This window comes from Schistosoma mansoni (assembly GCF_000237925.1).
Source record: "Schistosoma mansoni, WGS project CABG00000000 data, supercontig 0150, strain Puerto Rico, whole genome shotgun sequence".
Taxonomy (NCBI): Eukaryota; Metazoa; Platyhelminthes; class Trematoda; order Strigeidida; family Schistosomatidae; genus Schistosoma; species Schistosoma mansoni.
The window spans coordinates 421,215-444,195 of NW_017386047.1; the positions used below are offsets into that span (position 1 = coordinate 421,215).

The window sequence follows — 22,981 nt, forward strand, 5'->3', positions numbered from 1 at the left end:
TAAGAGATCTGTCTCTCGTGGTCGATTGATGTCAGTCGAGGTCGATTGGGGTTTTTCTTTGATGGAAAAAACCTCGGCCTTTGAAAATTTGGTGATTTCCAAGATTCGATCGGCAGATGCAGCTAATTCATCTATGGCATTGTTTTGAAATGAAACAAGCACTGCCTGCACCTGTTGAGGGAGTTTAGACAAGAAAAGTTGTCTAAATAGGCCATCATCGAAAGTTCGTTGGCCGAAGACTTCTCTCATTCTAAGCAACATGTCCGTCGCAGAACCATGTTGCAAGTCGATATTGTTAAGGAGTTGGTCTAACCGTTGTCGATCAGTTGGGTCTCCTCGTTTCAAAATCGATAGTTTAAGCGTTTCGTAAGGTTCGGGAACATCACTAGTAAACATACTAGGTGTTACGTACCTGTTAAACTCGCGCGGTAACGCCTTAACTACCGCGAGGAAACGTGTGCGCGAGTCCGTGATTCCGTGCATGCAAAAATCGGCTTCTGCATAGCAGAACCAGGACTCGATATTGTCGGGCCAAAATGGCGTTAATTGAATCGAAATAGGGGGAATAGACTTAAACTTAAGAACCTTAGGAGAGTGTTCCGTCATAGTAATATAGGTAACGAAAAATGTCTAATTAAAATATATCCGAGAAAAAAAAAGTATGTCACAATATATAAAATTCAAATAAAGAATAACAATGAATAATAATATTCCCAAATGGAACAGACTCACAGTATTTTGACTTGGTGTACCAGATCACGTCGGTCTCACCAATGATGATGCAACGGATATTCTAGTTTTACAACTGGATACCAGTAGCACCTTCTATATTCGATCGTTCCCAGTCAGATAGAAATCAGAAGTCCGACGAGAAGAGGCAGGAAAGATATATTTGATTCGTTACCAATATATCGAGGACCTTTTCTATAAGCTGGCTAATGAAACGTAGGAGCTGTGTCCCACGCTGTGTTGAAACGTGATCTGGTACGGATGCATGACCGAAAGCCTTCAGCTAAACAAGTCCACTTACACAACGTGGTCAGCATCCAATGTGGAACACTTAATGAGCTATTGATTTTGGGGAATTATTTACAGCTACAACTTCTAATGGCTCACATCAACCTAGATACTTCTGAACATCCACCTAAACACATACTTAGGCTTAGTCCCAATACAAATCCAAGTAGTAACACCCGAAAACTGGAGACACAACTCTACTCCTTAAGAATAGTCAAATGCTGGAATTTTCTGCCGGCTGAGCTAGTCCAAGAGACTTCTCAGGAGTCCTTTTAGTGAAAACTTGACGTATTCTGAAGGACTAAGGATAGCATCTTACTATGGTATGCCAATTTGTTTTCTTTTTCCTCTTTCACCCAGGTTCCTGCCTGGAGGTATTGGTGATCAACTGCTACTAGACACGGAGGCCCATTAAGCGAAAGCTTCTTTTATTCTGTCCAAAACCACTTGAATTTCAACCATTTGAGCTGAAGTGACCACAGCCCCATCAATCAATAGGTTTAAGAGGAGGCTTGACAAACAGGAACTCACTCATGGGATAATATCTCTTCCTTGGATTAGACGTGTCCGGTGCATGTTTCATAAATCACCATGGTTATCATTACCACAGACCAACAACCACCTCGTATCCCTCTTGTTGTCATCTCTGCTCCCAATCTCATCCTTTCAAGTTCGTCTTCTTACAAACTACCAATTAAGAAAACTATTTATTTATTCTTGAAATAATCGTCTTCTCTTAGCGCTCGAATCGTCACATTATTATTTTCAAATTCCAACTAATCAACATACTGCCTGATAATATGATAACTGCTGGTATTCAGAAACCATACTGTCTTTATGCGAGAGCGCTCCCTGAAGTTAAAAGATATACAAACCCACCAATAAATACCAAAATACGTGCAGTCTATTGGCTAGACTAGCACTCATTAAGGATTACCAAAAATTTGGAGTCATAAGGAAACAACAAGAGACGAGTTGCAGAGAAACCATATGGTTAGTACAAGTTCAATACAGATATGAGGGCTGTCCTCCTACTAATCTAATTATATATATATATATATATATATTGTGGTCAATCTCCGTTATTATAATTATTTAGTTCGCCAGTGCTTACAACTCTATATTGTATATTACTTCACTGCTGCACTAATTTGGATACGGTTGAACATAGCCAAAGTGAATCAACAAAAGACAGATTTGTACAACTTGACTGAAACCATTCTTTTGGCGTTGACAGTAATTTCATATAAAAAGCCTACTGTGTGAGCTTCTCCTTTCAGAAAAGATTGGAACTTCCGCTGGTCTAGGTCAACTTTACAATTAGGTTAAGTGTTTTACTTACTCAAATAAGATTGAGATTCTCTCTAGTCAATTACAATCTCAAGGACATGAGGTTTATGTCGTTTCTTGTTAAAGGCATGTGAATCCCCGATTTCGCCTCTTACTATTTTAGGAATTCGCAATGTAACAAGAAAAACACCAATTACTGAGTGTTTGATTGTAGGTGGGAGTTTCCTTGTTCCGTATGCTGTTTATTCAAAGAAAGAAATTTTAAGTAAAAGACTATTTGTACATGCTGCGTGCGCTACTAGATTTGCTCCTCAAGGATCGGTAAGTTCCATATTTCCTAAATAGTTATTTTACACAGGTTGTTAGTGAGACGAAGTCGCATGCTCTATATCTGACCATTCACTTGGATCCCCAGGCATCACCACAAGAATGTTTGAAGTCTATCGGACAAATCAAGGTATTGTATTTCCCCCCACATTTTTCTAACGTTTATATGTGATGGAAGTGACATATGCACCCATGAAACCTGTAGGTCGTCGGATATAATTCACAGAATTTTTTAGAATTTCCAAAGGTCGTGACACATTTGCAGACACATCATAATATAATTATACATATAAATATGTCTCATTAACGAAAATAACAATATACAATTGACTTTATCATTAAGAAGGCATTAATTTTCTTCTTAAGCTCTAAAGTTCTACAAACCAAAGGCTAATAAAGTACGATGTTCAGTGGCTTCTAATGTATAAATCCGTCTTTTTCTATCTTGGGTGATAAAATGTTGATCGTGAATCTGTGGTCTTGTCGAACTTCAATTTATGTTGGTAGGTACTCACGTATTAAATATAAAATTACTCATTTATATCACAATCTTTGTGGTTAGGTAGGAGGAAAATCTCTGATCTTATAATTCCATATATAGACCTTGGAAAAATACCTTAACGTTTAACCCAGATAAGGACTTATGATGAGGTGTAAGCGACTATTTCGATAGATTGTTCTCTTCCTAAATGTTTGTATAATGGATGAAGGTGACATTCTCATTGCGTTTGTGGTTTTAAAACACACAAACTCTCCCAAACACACACCTTTCTCTATGGAAAGAATGGTGTCATTTTCACCATATTCCTAATGAGTTAACACCTGTGAAATGTGTGGTCCTCTTATTTCTATTAAGTTCTTTCTGAACGATACCATCTTTACAAGTTTTTGTGTCTAAATTTAGCTATTGGAGTGTTATTTTTGTTTAATATGTAGTGCCTTATCGTAAGTAGGATAGAGAAATTGGTAGGGGAGTTCTCGCCTAACAAAGTTGTATGGCCAGTAAGGTCTTATCGTTTAAACATATTATACACGAGAACTCTAATGCAGCCATTCTACTTAAATTCAAGTGACTATATTATAATAACATTGATGTAGTTTTAATTGAAAATGAAAGTGAAGACAATCGCTGTAGTTCTATTTAGAGAAGTTTTAAATACTTGGATAAATTAATAACGGATTATATTTTCGATAGGAAACATTTAATTGGTATTTTAAATAATTCCATAGCTATATTTGAATTAATGTTTTTGTTTGCATCCTGCTACTTATTTATAAAGAGGTGATCGTCAATTATAGGAATATTTGTTGATGATGTATTTTAACAAACGGTTACAATGTCACATTCTACAGCTGAAAGTAATAGTGTTTTACATTAGAGATAGTTTTTCTGTATCTTTTGAGATTGTTATTTGATGGACAAGGAATTTTGTGTTAGAACCAAATAGTCTGTATGAGATATTTTTCATCAAAAGTTGCTGAAATTGTTTTCTCTTCCAAATGTCTTAATTTGTCTGAAAAAAATGTTTCTGACGTGATTGTAGACAAATTCTTGTTTCTGTGACGTTTTGTTTGTTAATTAAATTGCTATTATCAATAATTCAATGAATGTTATTCACTTGTAGTTGTATAAAGTTTACTGTAATATAACAGACAGTGAATTTTGGTACATTCACAATTTCGCTATTTCTTAAGAGCACTTCTCTAGTTTAGCGTTGATAACTTTCTTGGACAATTTATTTACTCGTATAGTTTTCAAGGCTTTACTTTCATTGTACGCTTATGCAAATACTTACATTGAATTGATTGTGAAGGGTGTACGAAAATTCTTTGAATATATAAAGTAAACTCGGTATCAAGTAAAAATGCAGGCATCATGAGGTTTCGTAATTCTCCCTTGAACTTGGAGGGAAGAGTTGAAATGGTTTTATTTGTTTATTTTGGTTGACGTTTTTTAGCAGGGTTATCTTCTATGGAATGGTTTTCCGACTCCATGCTCAACACTCTTCTTTTACCCGGGCTCAGGGCCGACAGTAACTGTAGAAGAGCTACAGGTGGATTTATTGTATATCCATCGAAGTTGCTAAATTTATCACCAGCGTAAAATAAGGAAATCAGTTGACTGTTCTAAACTAATGATTTATTTATTTAAACAAATATATATTGGTACAAAGGGGCACCAGATACATATGCGCCACACTCTAAACTAATGAAGATAATAATGGTTACATTAGCAGAGAATGGGGATAAATAAACTGTTTAAAATAATAAACACACAAACCTTTGAGGACTAAGTATCTGAAACAGACGAATCCGATTAATTTTTAGGTGTATCTGGTGTGTTTCTTCGCCCAAGTAGTTGTTTTAAATTTCAATCCCACACAAATGTTTATATATGAAACGTAATTTACAAAAGTATTTTCCAATACAGCATAAATCATATCTCTCACGATGTCTGTATGAATTGTATCGTGCAGTGCGCTGACTTGACGATTTGTCATTATGCTTAAATCCTGAGACTACACGATTAGACTTAAGAACATTCTGTGTATTTGTCTGCATATCAAGTTCCACTATTGTTTAGAAACTGCAATCGTATTACTTCATATGGGCTACTTTGTCCTGTTTTTTCGTATCCTATTTCTTTATTTTCAGCCTTTCTCATTATTATTACAAATAGACTTTTTCAATTTCTTTCTCGTTGATCTTGTTAAGCTAGTCTTTTCGTGCTGATATGGCATGTAAACTTGGGACGATACATATTTGTACTGGGCTTCGCGTTAATTATGTTTGAATCAGTGACATTTAACATATATCTAAGTTGTTTTTACACCTTAAATATATTATCCATGTATTTGTTTGTTTATTCTAGAAATATGTTGATGCAATTTGTCCTCCTGACTTGCGGGGGGAAGAAGATGAGATTCTATACGGTGTTGGCTTCGGACTTGAGTTTCTACAAAAAATTAGCCCCAATTTTCAGTCTAGAGGAATTAGTAATTACGAATACCGTGAAAGGTCAGGAAATCTTGGTAAATTACCTAAAACAGGTAAGGTTAGCCTCAATTGTCGGTTTGTTACCTGTTTTTTATCGTAAGCAATAATATATATAACCTGACAAACGAATGGTTGACTATTCTCGTGGAGTTTTTTGTAAATGTGCTTCTCTGTTTACTTCAGGAAATCATTTCCATCTAGTGGTATTTAGAATTTTTGGATATTCAGATGAATTAAAATTATTACTAAGCAGTCATTCTATTACATACTGCTTTCAACACTTATGAGATTTTGCATACTAACTTAGCATTTATAAATTATATAAGATCCAGTAATCAATGATATAACTAAACTCGGTCATTTGTAATGGCTAACTTAATGAAAGTTTCTGATATCTTATCTCCAATGAATTGAAACTTGGTGAGCGGTTTTTGTAGGCATGTAATAGTCCAATGTATATTACCACTAGCAGGTAGCCAACAATAAATGTATTAGAGAAAATTGAACGGTGGCTTATATAACGTCAAACAGATAGTCAGTTGTTAACTAAATAATTAGATTACAGATTACTGTTGTTTTAATAAACTTCATAGGTGGAGATATATTTATTCACGCTAAATGTCACGAATATGGCAAGTTGTTTGAATTGACACAAGCTATCATCAATAATTTACCAAGTGGATCAGTGACTAAATTCGAAGATATCTATGGATGGGTTTATCGTAATGGACGAGACTTGAGTGGTTTCATCGATGGTAAATTATTCATCATTTTATTTCATATTACACATCTATGCATATTTCAATGTTTAATACTGTATTTGTGATGGGATTAGTATTTACAACTGAATGTGATTTAACTGTCATACAAAACTTGAAAAGTAATTTTCATTCGTAATTGAGATTGCGGAGCAAAGATTCGTCGGTTATAATTCGAAACAATCGTTCGTTTATCCATCATATTTTTACAATGTATAATAATTTGTTTATCCAGTTTAGATGTCAGATCTCCACATTCGTTTTCTCAATTTTAAGAAAACACCCGTTAATATATGAAGGATAAAAGTAGGATTTCTCTTCGAAAGGCCGTGTTTGTGTGGCTTTTTAATCACTCTTTTAGTGGCACAGTAAACTTTCTACATTATCGGTCGTACCAAGGCATTTGGGTTTAGCTCAACAATGCTTTGTTTTCTCAGTTATATTTCATAACTTCCCATGCCACCAAGATGCCATGGTCGTTAGGACCCTATTCACGAAGTGGTGGTGATGGACGAACAACTAGTTGCATATGTCTGCAGTACTACGGCGCCGAACCAAGTCTCCCATCCAGTAGCGCTGTCAGAAAACAATGCTTGAGATATAGGTCGTTGGGATGACACTAATAAAAATACCGAGACTATTTAAACCGATGTTGAAAGAAGGCGAAATCAATTGAGTTGTCCTTACTGTAATCAAACATGTTGTTGGATCTTGGCAATAATTACATTTCACTACCAAATGTAAACAAGTCTTCAGAGAAAGCAATAATAGAAAGCTTCGAGTCACATTCTTGGATTAGAGGAAGCATGTTTCACGAGTAAAATTTTATTTAATTAATTATATAAACATTGGTACAAGGACGCACCGACTATGTGTTCACCACACTTCATCATTTGTCTTGTGTCAGTGCTGGGATACTGCCCGGAGACTGAACTCGAAGCAGGTAGTTTTCTTGAGGAGCCTCACACGGAGCCTACGATCTAAAGATCTGATACACAAGGCAGTGACGCAACGTCAGGAGATGCAGTCTGGTGGTAGCCGGTGACCAACAATAGGTTCATACGTCATTCGTTCCCTCAGTATTCTGGGAGTCATGTGCACCATTGGTTCAAAACCAGGGTTTTCCAACTCCCCTATGTGGGTCCTCCCTATCGACCAACCTGGATAAAGCAACGGACATTCGCTTTTCGTAAACATCAGCTTTGCCGTGATTAGGACTTCCCTGACAGTAGTTGTAGGCACGTGGCCATGTGAGAGCATTTCGAGAGAGAGAACTGACTCTCGGCCGTACCTGGGCATTTGCGTGCTTGACAAGCAGAAAACAGAACTCCCATCATCCGTTTGGTGTTTACCCTGTGTTTTTCAGCAGAAAAATACCTCAACGTCGCCAAATATGACTTACTGTGACAAAGGTTATGACTTTAGATATATGTAGAAGGATCTCATTCTCCACACTGTATGCAAATGAATGAAAGTCACTTGAAATAAGGTTATTATAGAAGAAAAAACTGAACTGAACCTTGGTTTACTTACATGGTGTACAATAGATTTACGTGATACATGTTTACGTTTGACTGAGTGTGAGTTATCACAACATGTGTATGACCCCAATTCGTTTAGTACGTTTAACGGATTAACTTAAATAATAGAAGGTTACATTGAATCATACGATTAGTTCGTCTCTACACGTTGCGTGTCTGTGTCCATCAGTTAGTTCAATGAAAATTATTCGGATTTTAGGTCGAGAGCCAGTAGCCACTGCCCTTATACAGTGTACCATCAATTTTAATACAAGAAAAACAGTTGTCGTCACATTAGATTAAAATAATATTGAGATGAATTAATGTAACTGTAGTCCTGAATACCTGTCCTGACATAATGTATTCTGTGTTAAGGAAATCCTCACAGTAACTTACTAATTAGAACACTCCTATCTGAACAGATGGATAATATCACTGACCTTCATACATAAAATGTGGCACAATACCGAGTACATCAGCTTATACATAATAAATGCGTCTGCTTAATTGCTTACCACTAAGCTTCTTATAACATAGCATCTTCAACGTTTATTTTATTTGATAATCAGGCACAGAGAATCCAGCGGATCCAGACGAACGAGCTGAAGTGGCGATCAATACGAAAACTGGTGGAAGTTATGCTGTTGTTCAAAAATGGATTCATAATATGGATATGATCCGGACAACAAAAGGTAAAGAATAATATGAATTCATTATATATATATTGAGATCATGAACTGATTAATGTTAGACCATCATGGAAAACGTGAGAGTATTGGACGGCCGCTTCGTCCTATTGTGGGACTCCTCAGAAGTGTGCATCCACGATCACGCTCGCGGGATGCTTGACATGTTTGAATCCCTTATACTCTTCTAGTAGTCGAATCCGATATTTTCGAAATAATTGCGTTACCTTAAGACTACTGAGTTTGTTTTTGCCAATCATCGACTCACATTTCCTACTTTATTCAAATTTCTGTATTATGTGAAGTGATATCAGTCCTGACTGTTGACTTCATTGAAATGTCTACCAGCAACGACTTCTTATTAGAAAATTCTATACAACCAGTTCACTTTGTGAATTCATAATTTTAATGGAGTTTTGTTCTATGAGCTGGATGATTTGGTCGTGTAGCTTTCATCGTCCTTCTGAACGACATCATCAACACAAACTTCGGGTAGAAGTGAAGTGTTTTGAATTTCTTCACATTTGATTCACAGCTTGTCCTGTGCACCTCAATGTTGATTGGTTCTTGTTAACCTTAAATCTGTCATTGTTTATTTCTTTGTTTTAGTTGTATCTTCACCATCTCATAATTTTAATGAAATCGTTAATTATTATCATTATTATGTAATCATCAATTAGATTAATTTGAGTTCATTAGTGGGTTTTACTTATTTAGTTCTTAAACTATTACAAAAGTTTCCTTCATTATTATTACGTAATCAATGTTATCCGTTTATAAATCTTTGATGATTATGATGTATGATAGTTGAAATCATGAGTCAATTGAAGCTAGACCACCATGGAAAACCTAGAAGCACTGGACGGCCGTTTCGTCCTATTGTAGGACTCCTCAGCAGTGCGCATCCACGATCTCGCACTCACGGGATTCGAACCCAGGACCTTGCAATCTCGCATCAGAGCTCTTAACCGATAGACCACTGACTTCTTTTATTTTAAATGATAATCGTTCTAATTTCATTTCCTCCATCATGATTGTGTAATTTTCTTTGTTGAATTTACGAGTCGATCTAAGCTAGACCATGATTGAAAATTTAGAAGTACTGGATGGCAGTTTTGTTCTATTATGAGACTCCTTAGCAATGCCCATCCGCGATCTTATATGTGAGACTCAAACCAAAACTTTCGGTCTTGTAATCGATCGCTTAACTTCTAGATCACTGAACTGGGATCCGACGAAAGGACTATCCAGTACTTTCAATTTTTCAATGGTGATCTAGTTTAGATCGATTCGTGAATTCAACTGTGAACATGCTACAATGTCCATAAATCCTTATACTGATGATATTATGTAATTGTTTAATTTTATGATATATATTTCAGTATGAATATGATTGTAAGCAGTTGAAGAGAAATTAAAGAATGGAAAATGTATTCCTAATATTCAGTGTCAATTTTCTGTCTTTTTTCTATTATCTTATTCTTGTTAGTAGGTTGGTAATAGTTTTCTCAAAGTATGATTCGTAATATTTCCTTCAAATGGTAATCCATGATGTTAGCGTTGATTAGTTTTTCTACGGGATGGGGTTGCTAACCCCATTCCCAACCCTCCTCCTTTACCCGGCCATGAGACCGGCAATAACTCTAGAAGATGATGTAGATGATCTTTAAATTTCATACATTTGACTTCTCTCTTTTTTCTTAAATCAATTTGATGGTAATGTGAAGTCAACAATTGAATTCATTTGCATTTCATGGTTTCTCTTTTCAACCGCCTACAATCGTATGTGACATATCGAGTTATAATTAAAAAAATGAAGTAATAGTCATTGATGTTGGAAGAAACCACGTTGAATTAATATTATGATTATTATCACTATTATTATTTTATTGTGTACACTGTTGTTTTATTGATCCTAGAAATGATCTTCCCAATTATCTTGTTTGTTTTTTTTCCACTTTCCTCATTCTTAGTACTTATATAAACTCTTTCACCCTCTTTGAATTATTACACAATGCATCTTATTGGTCTTCTGACTCAATTTCACCACTAACTCGTTTCCTTTGTGATTCTGATTATCATCCTTAAACGACCTGATATTGTTGTGTGTGCAACTGATGTCGATAGATATAAGTAGTATGTATCATCATTGGAAAGTGAAATACGTTGTAGGTGAGGTTTAAGAAGATCGGAGAAAAGAGAACAAGAACAGTGAATGATTGCTGTGGAATAAGAGGGGCAGTGAAGCCTGAGACGATTAACTAATCTTTAGAAAAGAAACAGTTAAGTTTGGGACGATTGACTGATATTTTGCAAATGAAGTGATTACTGTATGATTCTCAGATTTTACTAAAATATTCTGTAATGTTGCATTGAAATACATTCGATTGTTCCCACTTGTGTTCTTGTTCACTCAATGAGTACTGGAATAAAACGATTTCCTTACTCAGATTCACTATTTCTTTCAATCATATAACTAATCAAAGTTCATTGTAACAATATGCTCGGTCGTTGTATACATTGTATATACATATATAACTGATAATGGTTGTTGGCCCAATTCCTTCCACTACCAATGTCTATGATTTCATATTTGATTATACTTTAATGTGTCACATTTACTTTAATACGAATATAGTTGTAAATGTTTGAAAAAAGAAGTTACGCAATACAAATGAATTCGATGTGAATTACGAATGTGACTTTATCTCAACGGATTCATTCTCTTGTTCTTCTTCTTCTCCTTTTTCTTCTTCTTCTTCTAAACCCTTTCATAGATAAATCAATCTAAATAGTAACCTTCATTGGTGTTGTTGTTGTCTGACTACTAGATGAATACAATTTCTGTCTACAACACATCCACACATGATTCGGTTTTCTCCGTTACGTAATCACATGATCGGAAAATTTTATTGTTGTTAAGTTGAAAATGTTTTCTGTCATTATTGATTTTCGCTAAAATTGCATCATATTTTCATCTAACTAGCTTTCAACAAATTGCAAGTCTTCTGTAATATGATGAAACATGATTATGTAAGTAGGGAGAGATGCTTTGGCCCTGTAGTTCAACTGTATTACCTTAGAGAGAGAGAGTTTGATTTTTAAATTAGATTCAATCAATGAAGTGTTTTTGGTGAGACTAAACTATATGGACTAGCCAATCAGAAGCTTTTGCGGGTTTTCAAGGTCACAGCGCTAAGTTCGGTACCTGGTGCTTACGTACGGTCGGTTTACAATGGATTTTAGAGAAGACGTGATAATTCAGCGTCTACGAGAGAAGTGATCATAAGATTTTGGCGCGAAATTCAATTATTCATTTGTATAAATAGAGTTTTGGCATTATAGCTGATGTCAGTTCGTGATGAAAACCCTAAGTATAATTCCTAACCTTAACCATGAACTGTGAATTATAATTTGAATTCTTCACACAGGTTTATAACCCTCATTTAGTCTTAGTTATGTTGACATTCTCACAGTCACTCTAGCGTCGCTCAAAGGTCGTTCATAATTTATAGTCTCATCCTTAACCCTGAACCATAACCCTAAACCTTAACTCTAACTCTAAACCCTAAACCATGCCAACATACCAATAACATTGAAGCTATGTGGTCGAAGCTAAAAGAATTTTTGAGACCTTATCATGGTTCCAGAGGTCGACTGCTATGGAGCCACATGGATGAGTTCCTGTACCGTATGCACTATGATTTTAGAACTTCTGAACTTATAACTAACCTTGATAAGTTTTTGAGTCATGTAAAAAGACAGTTTCCCCTTAAATTTTTGAGTTTCGTATAATATATTTTTACTGTATACTAACTGTCTTCTGATTGGCTAGTATTTCTCAAGGCCACTCAGAATTCGTTCAAAGGTCGTCCATATAGTTTAGTCTCGCCGTGTTTTTTAAAACCATGGAATATCGTACAAATGTTTTTGTTTCAATCCGGAACTTCTCACTGATAGGGACAACACAACTCTGTTGGGAATTTCAGTTTGTTAATAATGTGTTATTTTTGTTAAAGGATATTCTTCTATATGTCATTTTGAAGCTCAATGGGTTATCCTAGATACTAGGCGAAGGTAGCAAATCGGTTGATGAAGCTGTACGTTTACATCGACAGAAGTGACTAGGAGATGTATAACATATCCCAGACTACCTTTTACCTCGATGCTCAACATTGGCCGGTATAGAATGAAGTTGAAAGATAGGTGACGGGGCCAAACTCATATGTGTTATTAGTTTATAGAACCGTTGGTGGTCGGTTTGAAACGTTTTGGTGGGCATAGACAAACTGGCTGGAGCTTATTCGTTAGTTTTAATCAATTGTTGAAAACTTTGAGCGATGTGATTTAGAATTGGCCACATTGGTGCAGATGCACGATTGTCTACCCCGAGTCCCTGAGTTTTGAAATAGTTTTCCCACGAATGTACTCTTTCTTTGTGAATCATCACTTTTTCTAGTGTTTCTTACTATAACTGATACCACAACGTTTACTAAACGTATATTAATAATTTCATTTTGCTGTTTTAATTTCATGAGGTAAGTCGAAGCGTTTCACATGTATGTCAGTTTCCAACATTGTCTGTGACTGACTGACTGACTAGTCGTCTAATTTTATGACCAATAGATTGTTGTGGATTGTATTATGGCAAGGACCGAAAGATTATTGTGAACTAGAATGCAGTGAGTTATTCAGTGGTTCAGGTCGCTTAACTCTGTACCATATAAAAACTATTGAAAATCTATTCTGTGTAACTTGGTTGAGATAACCGAGTATATCCTAGATTTTTCCTCATGAAATGAGCAAATATTTCTACCAATACTTCATTTATTGTGATTGTTCCCTCACAATAAGCAACCTCATTTAAATGTTACAAACCAACATCAATGTCACTTTTAATTCTCCACAGTAGAGAATTAGGATTTGCAGATTTTTGACATTTAGGATTGATCGTCTGGAGACCGTGGATTTATGTTTCTTGCCAGTTGGTATTTGTCCCTAGGATGTACATGCAGTCTTAAGTGGACAATGACACTGGTATTCTTACTCGCATTGCTCAGCTCAATTCCGAGATGTTATTGTAGCTACTCAGCCAACGACTTACCATCAGTAGAACTAAGATATTTAGATTAATGAATAGCTGAAAAATGACCAACGTGATGTTTATCTAGTCCTTGGTCCTGATATAATTATGTAGGGCATATTCCAAAGTGACACGGAATCCTAATCTTTCGTTTCTTTCTGACTATCTCCAACCTCCAGTTATGAACATGCATTGCACACGATGTCAGATTATTTAAAACAGTTGGCTACATTACAACTTGTTCGATGGAATTCAATCAGTCATGAACTGATGCGCAGTGATCAATCAATTTTCTGATGTCACAGTGAACCTGCTACTAATTAACTGCCAAAAATGATGATTCATCAACACGTATGTAACTGATGGAAATCTTTTATGTGATTCACATTTTAGCAACTGTTATAAGGTTTGATTTATTTGATTTTACAGATCACACCAAAGAAGGATGGATTGGTCGAACATTGAAAGATAGTGTGGAGTTGAAGAACAAACCAATTACGTCTCATGTCGCCAGAATGGTTGGATGTAAGTAACAGTATTTCTCTGTCAATTGGTTTATCTTCTATGAAATAATTATATTTATTTACTTTAATTTGTTAAGTGAAAGTTTGTCAACTTCCAGTTCATCCTTATGTCCTTACCGATGTGTCACTTTGAAGGAAATTATTCAAAGATTTGTTTGCTTTCGAACAGATTTGAGAGTGTAGCAAGTTCAGATCATTTAACGCTTCATAATATACCTATTTTTCTATGTCCTGTTTTTCAATGATCTTTCAACTTCAGTTTCATCTGATTGTTTGTGTCTGTGTGTAGTTTTGTATCCCGTAAGGTAGATGGCTCAACTATAAAGCTTTCATCACTGTTCTGAACACTTTCTTGAGTATCTAAGTCGTGCAAATGTAGGCAAAGGCAATTTTCGTAGGTCAGAGAACACTATACCATCACAAGTAATCATCCGAATTTCGAATCTTCCCCATCAATTTTCTTTTACTTCCATATTTGAAGTGTGACGCTGTACTTTAACTTCAGCAAGGTGTGTTTTCTATCTAAGACTTTCTGATTCAACAACTTAGTCATCAGTGTTTGTTTTTTCTAACAAAAATTAGCTGCAGATTATGATGCTCCATCGAAGTACAAAATAGTCCGACAATCTCAACCATACGGAACTTTATCAGGCGATGCTGGTCTACTATTTATTGCATATGCAGCTGATACAAAGAATTTCGATTTCATGTTGGATCGAATGACTGGGGATAGTGAAGATGGAAAGAATGACGATGTAATGCGTTTTACCAAATGTGTCACTGGGAATTATTGGTATTTTCCTAGTGTGCCAGAATTTGATCGTCTAGTCGGCGGAGGTCTATGGGAATTTTGGCGACAATAAAATCTAATAATATCTTACTTAAGTAGCTAATTATTTTTGTTTGTAATGAGTTGACATATTTAAATGAAATGTATAACCTGATTCTCGCGTTATTCATGATCTATTGAGATGTATCGTAATTGCGTATGTGGAAGACATGGTTCAGTTTAGTTAATAAAAAGCGCTGACGTTATCCAGAATGCTCTGAAGTCACTGGATATCAACAGAAAATACCTTGTATGCACTCTAACGACTGATTTGCTCAATTTGACTAACGAGGGAAGTACTCGTTTTAAACAGTTTATTCACCTTGAAAGTTTCATCTTTCTTGGTGAGCCGTGAGTTCTTTCCTTCCTCTTGAATCACATTATCTATATCTCATCTCTGCTACTACAATGAGGTTATACATTGCCTTTAACTGAATGGTGGCTCCATGGCGGATATGTCTGCTGCTCGATAGTTATCGATATTGTACGGTTGCTGCGAAATATGAGAGTCAAGGACACAGTGCATACGTCTTTGGTCATCTGCGATAGTAGGAACGTTTTAGTATTACGAAGAGATGGTTGTTAAATTGGTGACGCTACAAAATCATCAAATTAGGTAGTCAGGGTATGTATTACATAATTCTTGCACTACTTGTCTCATACATTCGATGATGGCTAACATAGGATCAAGTAGGAAGAAGTACAGAAATCGGTGAATCAGTATCGCCTACTGGACTTCGAAATGTTGAGTGGCGTAACTTCTAGGTTTATGTTCCTACAATATTCATAATCTTTGAGGATGTCTGGAGAATTTCGGTCGAAATCGGTTAAAGTAGTGTCTGTTGTTTTCATTATTTTCCATAATCCTCGGAATTTCGAACATCAATACACTTTCATTTTTATATATTATTTATTCTACTGAAATTATAATTCTTAAGCATAATTCTATATCAACGATGCTGATAGTAATCTGACTTCCTTTTTATTGAGCTAAGCTGTTTGGTCATTTTGAGTATCAATGAAAGAACGTTTTTAGTGAGCTTCTTTTGGAAACGAAAAGAAAACATTCATAGGTTGTCAGTACACGATCATAGGTGTCTTCAAAGTATTGCTCGTTTGTGATGTGGTCACTATGTTTTTAGTCTCGGGGGGTACGACATGGATTAATAGACAGAGATGACAAATCGTTTGATAAGATTGTGGATGTCTTTCATCTCAGGCGGTTGTTCACTGACATACGATGTCGGCTGTGATTGGATAAGATTGGAAAAGAGTGATGAACGGGCAAACCTAAATGCGGCAACTGTCCATTAGATCAAATGTTAGTCTAAGATGTTCTGGTGGGTTTGACCTTTCTCGTCGAAGTTTATCCACTTATCGTAACGTTAGATTAAATGTATCAAAATCGACCGCAATGATGCAGATTGTTGACTCCTCTTTCTCCTGGGTCCTGAGTTTCGAAATCATTCTACAATTTTTATTCCTTGAATCCATATTTTCAGCTTGAATAGTCTCTACGCTCAATTTCATCCCAACATTGACATTACTGATACTTCTGTTGTTATTCATCTTCAAAATTTCTGTTTTACTGTTGTGATATGATATGGCAACTGGGGTCAATGGATATATATTCCATGTTGTACTTCATCCATGACTGACTGAGTTATTGTGTTTATATAAAGGCAAACGTGAACAGATTGACTTAATGTATCATTCATAACTAACTGATTGACTGATTTGAAAACCAAAAATTTAGGTACATTGGCAACAAGTTCAGAGGAGAGAAACAAACTGAGATGTTGATTGTCCTTTCTACAAAATTCTTTATTTGTAAAACATAATACGAAATTTTTTTCTTTTCAATAAGGATTCGGTGGTAGCTAAATGCTCCTATCTTGGAATTTTATTAGAAGATTGGTTGAACTTTTTGTGAGAATAGTCAATAGATTGTAATCGTTTAATTCAATACGTATTGAGCCTGAAGTAAAATATTGATTTTGGTAGGATTTGGTCATCATCAATTATCAACGAAATATTGAAGATATTGATGAATGCTATCAGATATTGAGTCCAAACTTTTATAGTTAAGACATTTTGAGATCATCAAAACAGTGTTGAACGAGTCACTTTCCCGACTTCGGTCGATTTATGAAATAATATGAAGAACATCCAATGACTTAGGAGATGAATGACACACTTTCACCCTGGTTGAATACAGTCGGCTTTGGCTTATCACAAGAACAGCAGGCATGCGAACAAACAATAACAATCGGCAGGGCACAAGTACATCCAGGAAAAATAATTCATGAGATGTGGAAGTATTCGATTGAGTAGAGTTTCGAATGGCTCATAATCTTAGTGTTTGATGTTAACCAAGATCATGGAAAGAGGTAAAATGAAATTTAGGTTTAGGAAGCATCACATTCAATACGTTTGATAGAAATAACATGTTACTTGTATTTAGAACTACGACCTAACAGTTCAGGAGACAATAGTTTTTCGATAGTCAAATGACAATTCTTAAGAAAATTGTATAGGATACAACTTTTGTAAAGTAGGTTGTGAATGTAATTTGCGTAGTAGCTGGGTCATCTGACAATGTGATACTGAAGAGCCTGGGTAATATGTGTGTTAAGTCTCCCCTGTCCATTTTTCTGATACGCTTGTTTGCAAAGTAAAACTAATGTGCCGGTACAACTAGCAGGGCACAAGGAAAAGACCCCTTTGTGCTCCAATAATATACCTATTCCTCAAGTTGCAGATTTGTCATGATGTAACTGAGTAGTCTATATGATCTTACGTCGAAGTCACATCATTGTCTACACTGACTTGTCGTACCGTAACAATCACTAATATATGAAGGAAAACACATTTAGCCAGTGGATAGAGCAATATATTGATTATGAATAAGAAAGATAAAACAAAACGCAAAAGTGACCACACATGAAAGGCTGAGGCACGCCATCTGATGAGTTGAATTTCGGATGAATTAATGTTAACGTGTCCACCATTGTTGACCTTTTCTTACAGTCACATGTTAAAATTCTATTTCGGTCAATTTATGTTCAGCTTTGAGGATTGTGGTAAAAATCTTCACCAATACCCACTCATGTATCTGATTGATGTAAACAGACAAAACCAAATACGTAATCATGACGGCCTCAACCTAATATCATACACCAATGAGATAATTCAGGTGATATTAGGTTTACCATACCTGGAATCTGATCAAATGCAGATATCTGGAGACTCCGATATGTCGTCCGTAACTCTCAACAAGCAGGATACTACATCTACAAAGTGGTTTTATAATCATCTTGTCACTTGGAACTGATTGAATATATGCGTGATGCCATAAGTTAAGGTAAGGATGGAAAGCATGCAAAATTAAACAATCCACTAACATTTAGTAAGCGATTATGGAGACTGTTGAGTTTTGTTGAAATCATAAGCTAATAAAGGTTAAACAACCATCAAGAGTTTTGGGATCATTAGACTGTCATTATGTTTAAATGCGAAAATCCTCAGTATTACACATCCACAACTCTCATTTCGAAAATCGAACCCGTTGAAAAACATACAGCTCGTAGTCTAAGATATCCATGTACAAGTTCGGAAATAATGTAGTGATTTTGAAAATGTCATATTTAGGTTGGTAGATTGCGAGACACTTGGAACGGACGAAAATTCTCATTACCTTCGGAACATTAATGAAGACTACAAGACTATGAGGTAACATCTTCATCACACTCCATTGTCACAAGAGAATTTAAATAGTTTCGTTTGTTTTATCTGTACTATTTAAACATGTGTCAATTTTAAGTTAATTATTTACTTACTCTGAAGAAGTGGCTTACATTACGTCACGAAATACCGGAAATACAATTTTTGTACTGATTGAAATATAACAAAAGTATATTTATTATTAACTCTCCACCGAATTCTGACAAATTGTTACAGAAGTTACAGTTTTCACTGTCGAAAATTACTCAGTTGGGTTGATATTTTATAAGATATGAATGTAAATTGATTTCATAAGAAACATGTCAACATCAAACTTGGCGCACTTTATGAAGGTGGCGTTGCAACAAACAACTGATGGTCGAGAATAGACACATGCGAAATTGGAGGCTTTTAGAAGCTTCGACCTTATATCCCTCCGGAATATCTGAGGCCTTAATAAGGGGTGTAGGACGAAGTTACCTGTGCCATATCTGTTTTCGGTGGGGCATCTCTAGGGGGCTGGAAAGGTGTAAGACAAGGGAAGGGCGAAAAGCAGAGCACACAATATTCATGGAGAAACATTTAAGGTATAACCATTTAGTCTATTTGTCTGTTATTGAAGTACTTATTAGGCAAGAGCATACTAATGTGTTAAAGAAAGTTAAGTGTGAACAAGTTATGAGTGGGTAAGAAGCTGTATAAATGAAGGTATTTCAGAAAGAAGTATGGATTTATGTGTAATTATAAAATTAAGTGCTGTAATCAGTATTCCGATACATACGGCTGTCTCCTTTTTCCGAAGCTATTTGAACCTCCTTTTTGTCTTTAGATTTTATAGGGCGTGGATTGTGCTTCGTTTTTAGACAATTCTCTAGTTTGCTTGTATTAAGATTACTCGGTAAGAAGTGGAACCGATTCCGCTTATTTTTAACATGATTTAAAGAGGTATTTTGCATGAATAAGTTCGCATCAATACCGTAGGCTCGTGACATCTCACTTGACATAAGAAGCCGTAATTTAACATGTTCTGCCCCACAGACAGGTGGATTGAAGTTATCTGCACACCATCATGTTGGCTGGTCAGTAACACCACCCTCCCTCCTTTTATGATGTTAGGCTCTCTTACGTTTATGGTCAGTATGAATATTGTTTCAATCAAGGACCATAATTACTAGTTCCATGTTACAAACAAAGCAGATGGTAAAAGCGTTTGTATCATGAGTTAGATTTTCATTTGATATATCGTACTGCTATGAAGATAACTAATGGTAAAAGTTATAAGAGACAAGCTAAATTATATGTGGTTAAGAGATGGTAAAGACTAATTGCAAACCAGAGGATATGAAAGGGTAGATTGTAAAATTTCAGGGTAAGAAAAATAAAATATTGAGCAACTCACAAGAATTCAGGATATTTGAGCTTCTTTTGATCGGCCTTATTTGGTGAATATCAATAAGATCAGTGAGTTATCTGTCTACTTGTAATAAGAAAAATAAGAGGACATGACACTTAGGAAGAATAATATGGTTTTAACCACTAGAGAGATTCGGAAACTGAAAGTGAAGTTTAGGAGCAGAAGGCCCTTTGCACATTTCAGTTTTTATTAATGATATTTTTGAGTGCTTTCGTGTAAATAAGTCCCTTTTGTATGCAGACGATCTTAAAGTGGTGCATTCATTTTCTCCACATGAGCTGAGCAATATTCAAAATTGTATCGGCACGGAGCTTAACAAGGTAGCACAGTGGTGCTCAAAATGGCAACTGGAGCTTGATACAGCTAAATGTGAATGGTTATGCTTCGGTGATACATCACTCAACATCGATCTTACCATAAATGGTGAAGTGTTATCTAGGTTACACACAGTAGTAGACCTAGGACTTAGATACTCCTACGACTTGTCATTTGCCGAACAGATAATGAAACAAACTTCCAAGTCTCAACGGCTTATAGGTCACATACCTCGAAACATTCATAATATCAAATCACGTATTATATTGTACAAAGTTTGTGTTCGACATCTCGAATACTGCACGTTTCTCCTTAGTAGCGCGCGTATAAAGGATAAATTAAGGCTGGAATCAGTACAGAGACGAGTTACGCTTCGTACTCTTGGAACTGATAGTATCTTGACATATAACTCGAGGTGTAGTAAACCAGGGCTTGACCATTTATGGAAGAGGAGACTCAAACTTAACCTTATCTTCTTTTTCAAAATACTTAACAAACTATCCTTCACATCCAACCGGGCGATTCAGTATGCTAAAGCCTCACATTACGACATTCGTAACTCCGTGTCTTAGCGAAATATACATATTCCAGATCTTATCTCTACATGAATTACTTCACCTGGAAGTTTTCTATACTATGGAATAATCTACTACAAACTATCCGTACGTCAAGCTCTCTCCCATTATTTGTTCGCTCCATTAATGCATATTGCTCCTCTGAAAATGCATTAAATGCTCTAGCGCCTGTAAGTGTATCTTACTCCACAAGTGGGATTATGGGAACTTTAAATGTTTAACCACTTACTTGCTGTCCCTTTACAGACTTTGCATTAACATTTTCACTAGCAACTCTAACACGTTTGAATAATATCTAACATAAACAGTGATAAACTGACCGGCATATTTTGGCAATCATTGTTTTGTTGTTCCGTGCTCTTTGCTTTAACCTCACTTTCTCTAGTTGCAGATATTTATCAATAACTCGCTCTGGCACTGGAAATAACCTTAAAGAAATACGTTCATAAATCATCAGGCTGTCCACTTAAGAAAAAATTAAAAGTTCTCTGGTATTGCATTGGCTTGCCGTGATATATGCCATATATAAACGACATATCAATTACTGAACCAGCAAACATAAAACAATTTTATATATAATGATTTTTCTCTACATTAAATGTTGCTGTTAATATCAAACTGATCATGCCTGTAAACTGGTGCGAATTCTGCAAATATTATTTTCAGAATATATTATAATTGTAATCAAAAAATAGTGGGGGGAGGATAAAGCATGTCTTCTTTAGTTTGGTTATATTCATGCTAACGACAAGGGGGTTCGTTATATTCTTGTTCCATCTAGATATTAGGTGGTCCATAACAAAGTGTCTCATTGGTGGGCCGGAGTTCAAGGAATAGTTGGTGAAGCTCTTTAGAGTTTAGTAACAGAGTTATTAAACTTGTAAATTTGACACAGGTGTCACAGTTACGGATAGGTACTGACAACCTGTTCCATAATAAGCTATACCGTATACTATAGGGTAAATAGTGTATATGCATTGTTTCTTAGTCTATAAGACTAAAAGAGATAAGATAACACACAGGGGGGTACCACGCCATTGAGGTTGAGCCATGCCATCCGATCAATCGCATTCAATTTCGTATGAATATTCCTGCGTCCAGCATTATTGACCTCGCAATGTTACATGTTGAAAGTCTACCTTCCCATTTACGCGATGTCCAGGTTTGATAAGTGTGTGCTTGGGGCACATTGCCACCACGGTTTTACATATTCTCTCATCTGGCCGTCAGACAGTCCTATAAACTTATCTGATGTCTAAATAAAGAAGCTTGGATTAGATGACAGTGCACTGAAGACAAACGTTGACAAATTCTCACCGAAATTGTTGTTAACCTACATCCATCGATAGCCATTCAACACTTGAACTTGTAGATCTATAGAAGACTGTATTTATGGATACTAAATTTATGGAAGATATACCCATAGAAATGTCAAATAGACGAGTTTAAAAGTTTCTACCTGGTTAACGTTTGTTTTGTCTTCACAAGCCGATCTACCATCTACAGATGTGTTAAGAACAAGAAACCTCTTTGGGTTACAACGATTTACAAGAGTAGACTCGTAAACTCTGACGCTGGTAACAGATTCTCAGTTCATCTAGATATTCGGAAGACCAGTCCATTTATAGTAATCTTTAAACTGAAATTTCCATATGGTCTTACAAATTATGTATCTCTTATCCAGAGAGCTAACAGTTGCGAATCACTCCTCAGATAATACATACCAGTTGTTCGACTACATTTTTAAGTACTCTATAACATCAGCAATCAGTGTATGACGTGAACATTATTTCATTTTATTCCCCATCTTAGTACTCAATAAACGATCCATGGTTCATCCTATACAGCACACACAACATTGATGTCGCAACCTTGTATAGACCAATTGAGATTTTCGCACTTACTTCTTGTTCAATCGACGCG

General features: G+C 35.7%; 1 protein-coding gene across 1 annotated transcript in view; it reads left to right on the plus strand.

Moving 5' to 3' along the window:
- The window catches only part of Smp_160560 (hypothetical protein), a 61,394-nt gene extending 46,238 nt beyond the window's left edge, over positions 1–15,156 (plus strand). The window contains exons 9-15 of the mRNA XM_018798797.1: positions 2,471–2,628; positions 2,666–2,764; positions 5,507–5,684; positions 6,225–6,386; positions 8,479–8,601; positions 14,108–14,203; positions 14,785–15,156. Of these exons, the coding sequence (XP_018646657.1) occupies positions 2,471–2,628; positions 2,666–2,764; positions 5,507–5,684; positions 6,225–6,386; positions 8,479–8,601; positions 14,108–14,203; positions 14,785–15,065 (1,097 nt within the window). The 3' untranslated portion in view covers positions 15,066–15,156. The remainder of the gene's footprint in view (positions 1–2,470; positions 2,629–2,665; positions 2,765–5,506; positions 5,685–6,224; positions 6,387–8,478; positions 8,602–14,107; positions 14,204–14,784) is intronic.
- Positions 15,157–22,981: the final 7,825 nt, after the last annotated feature.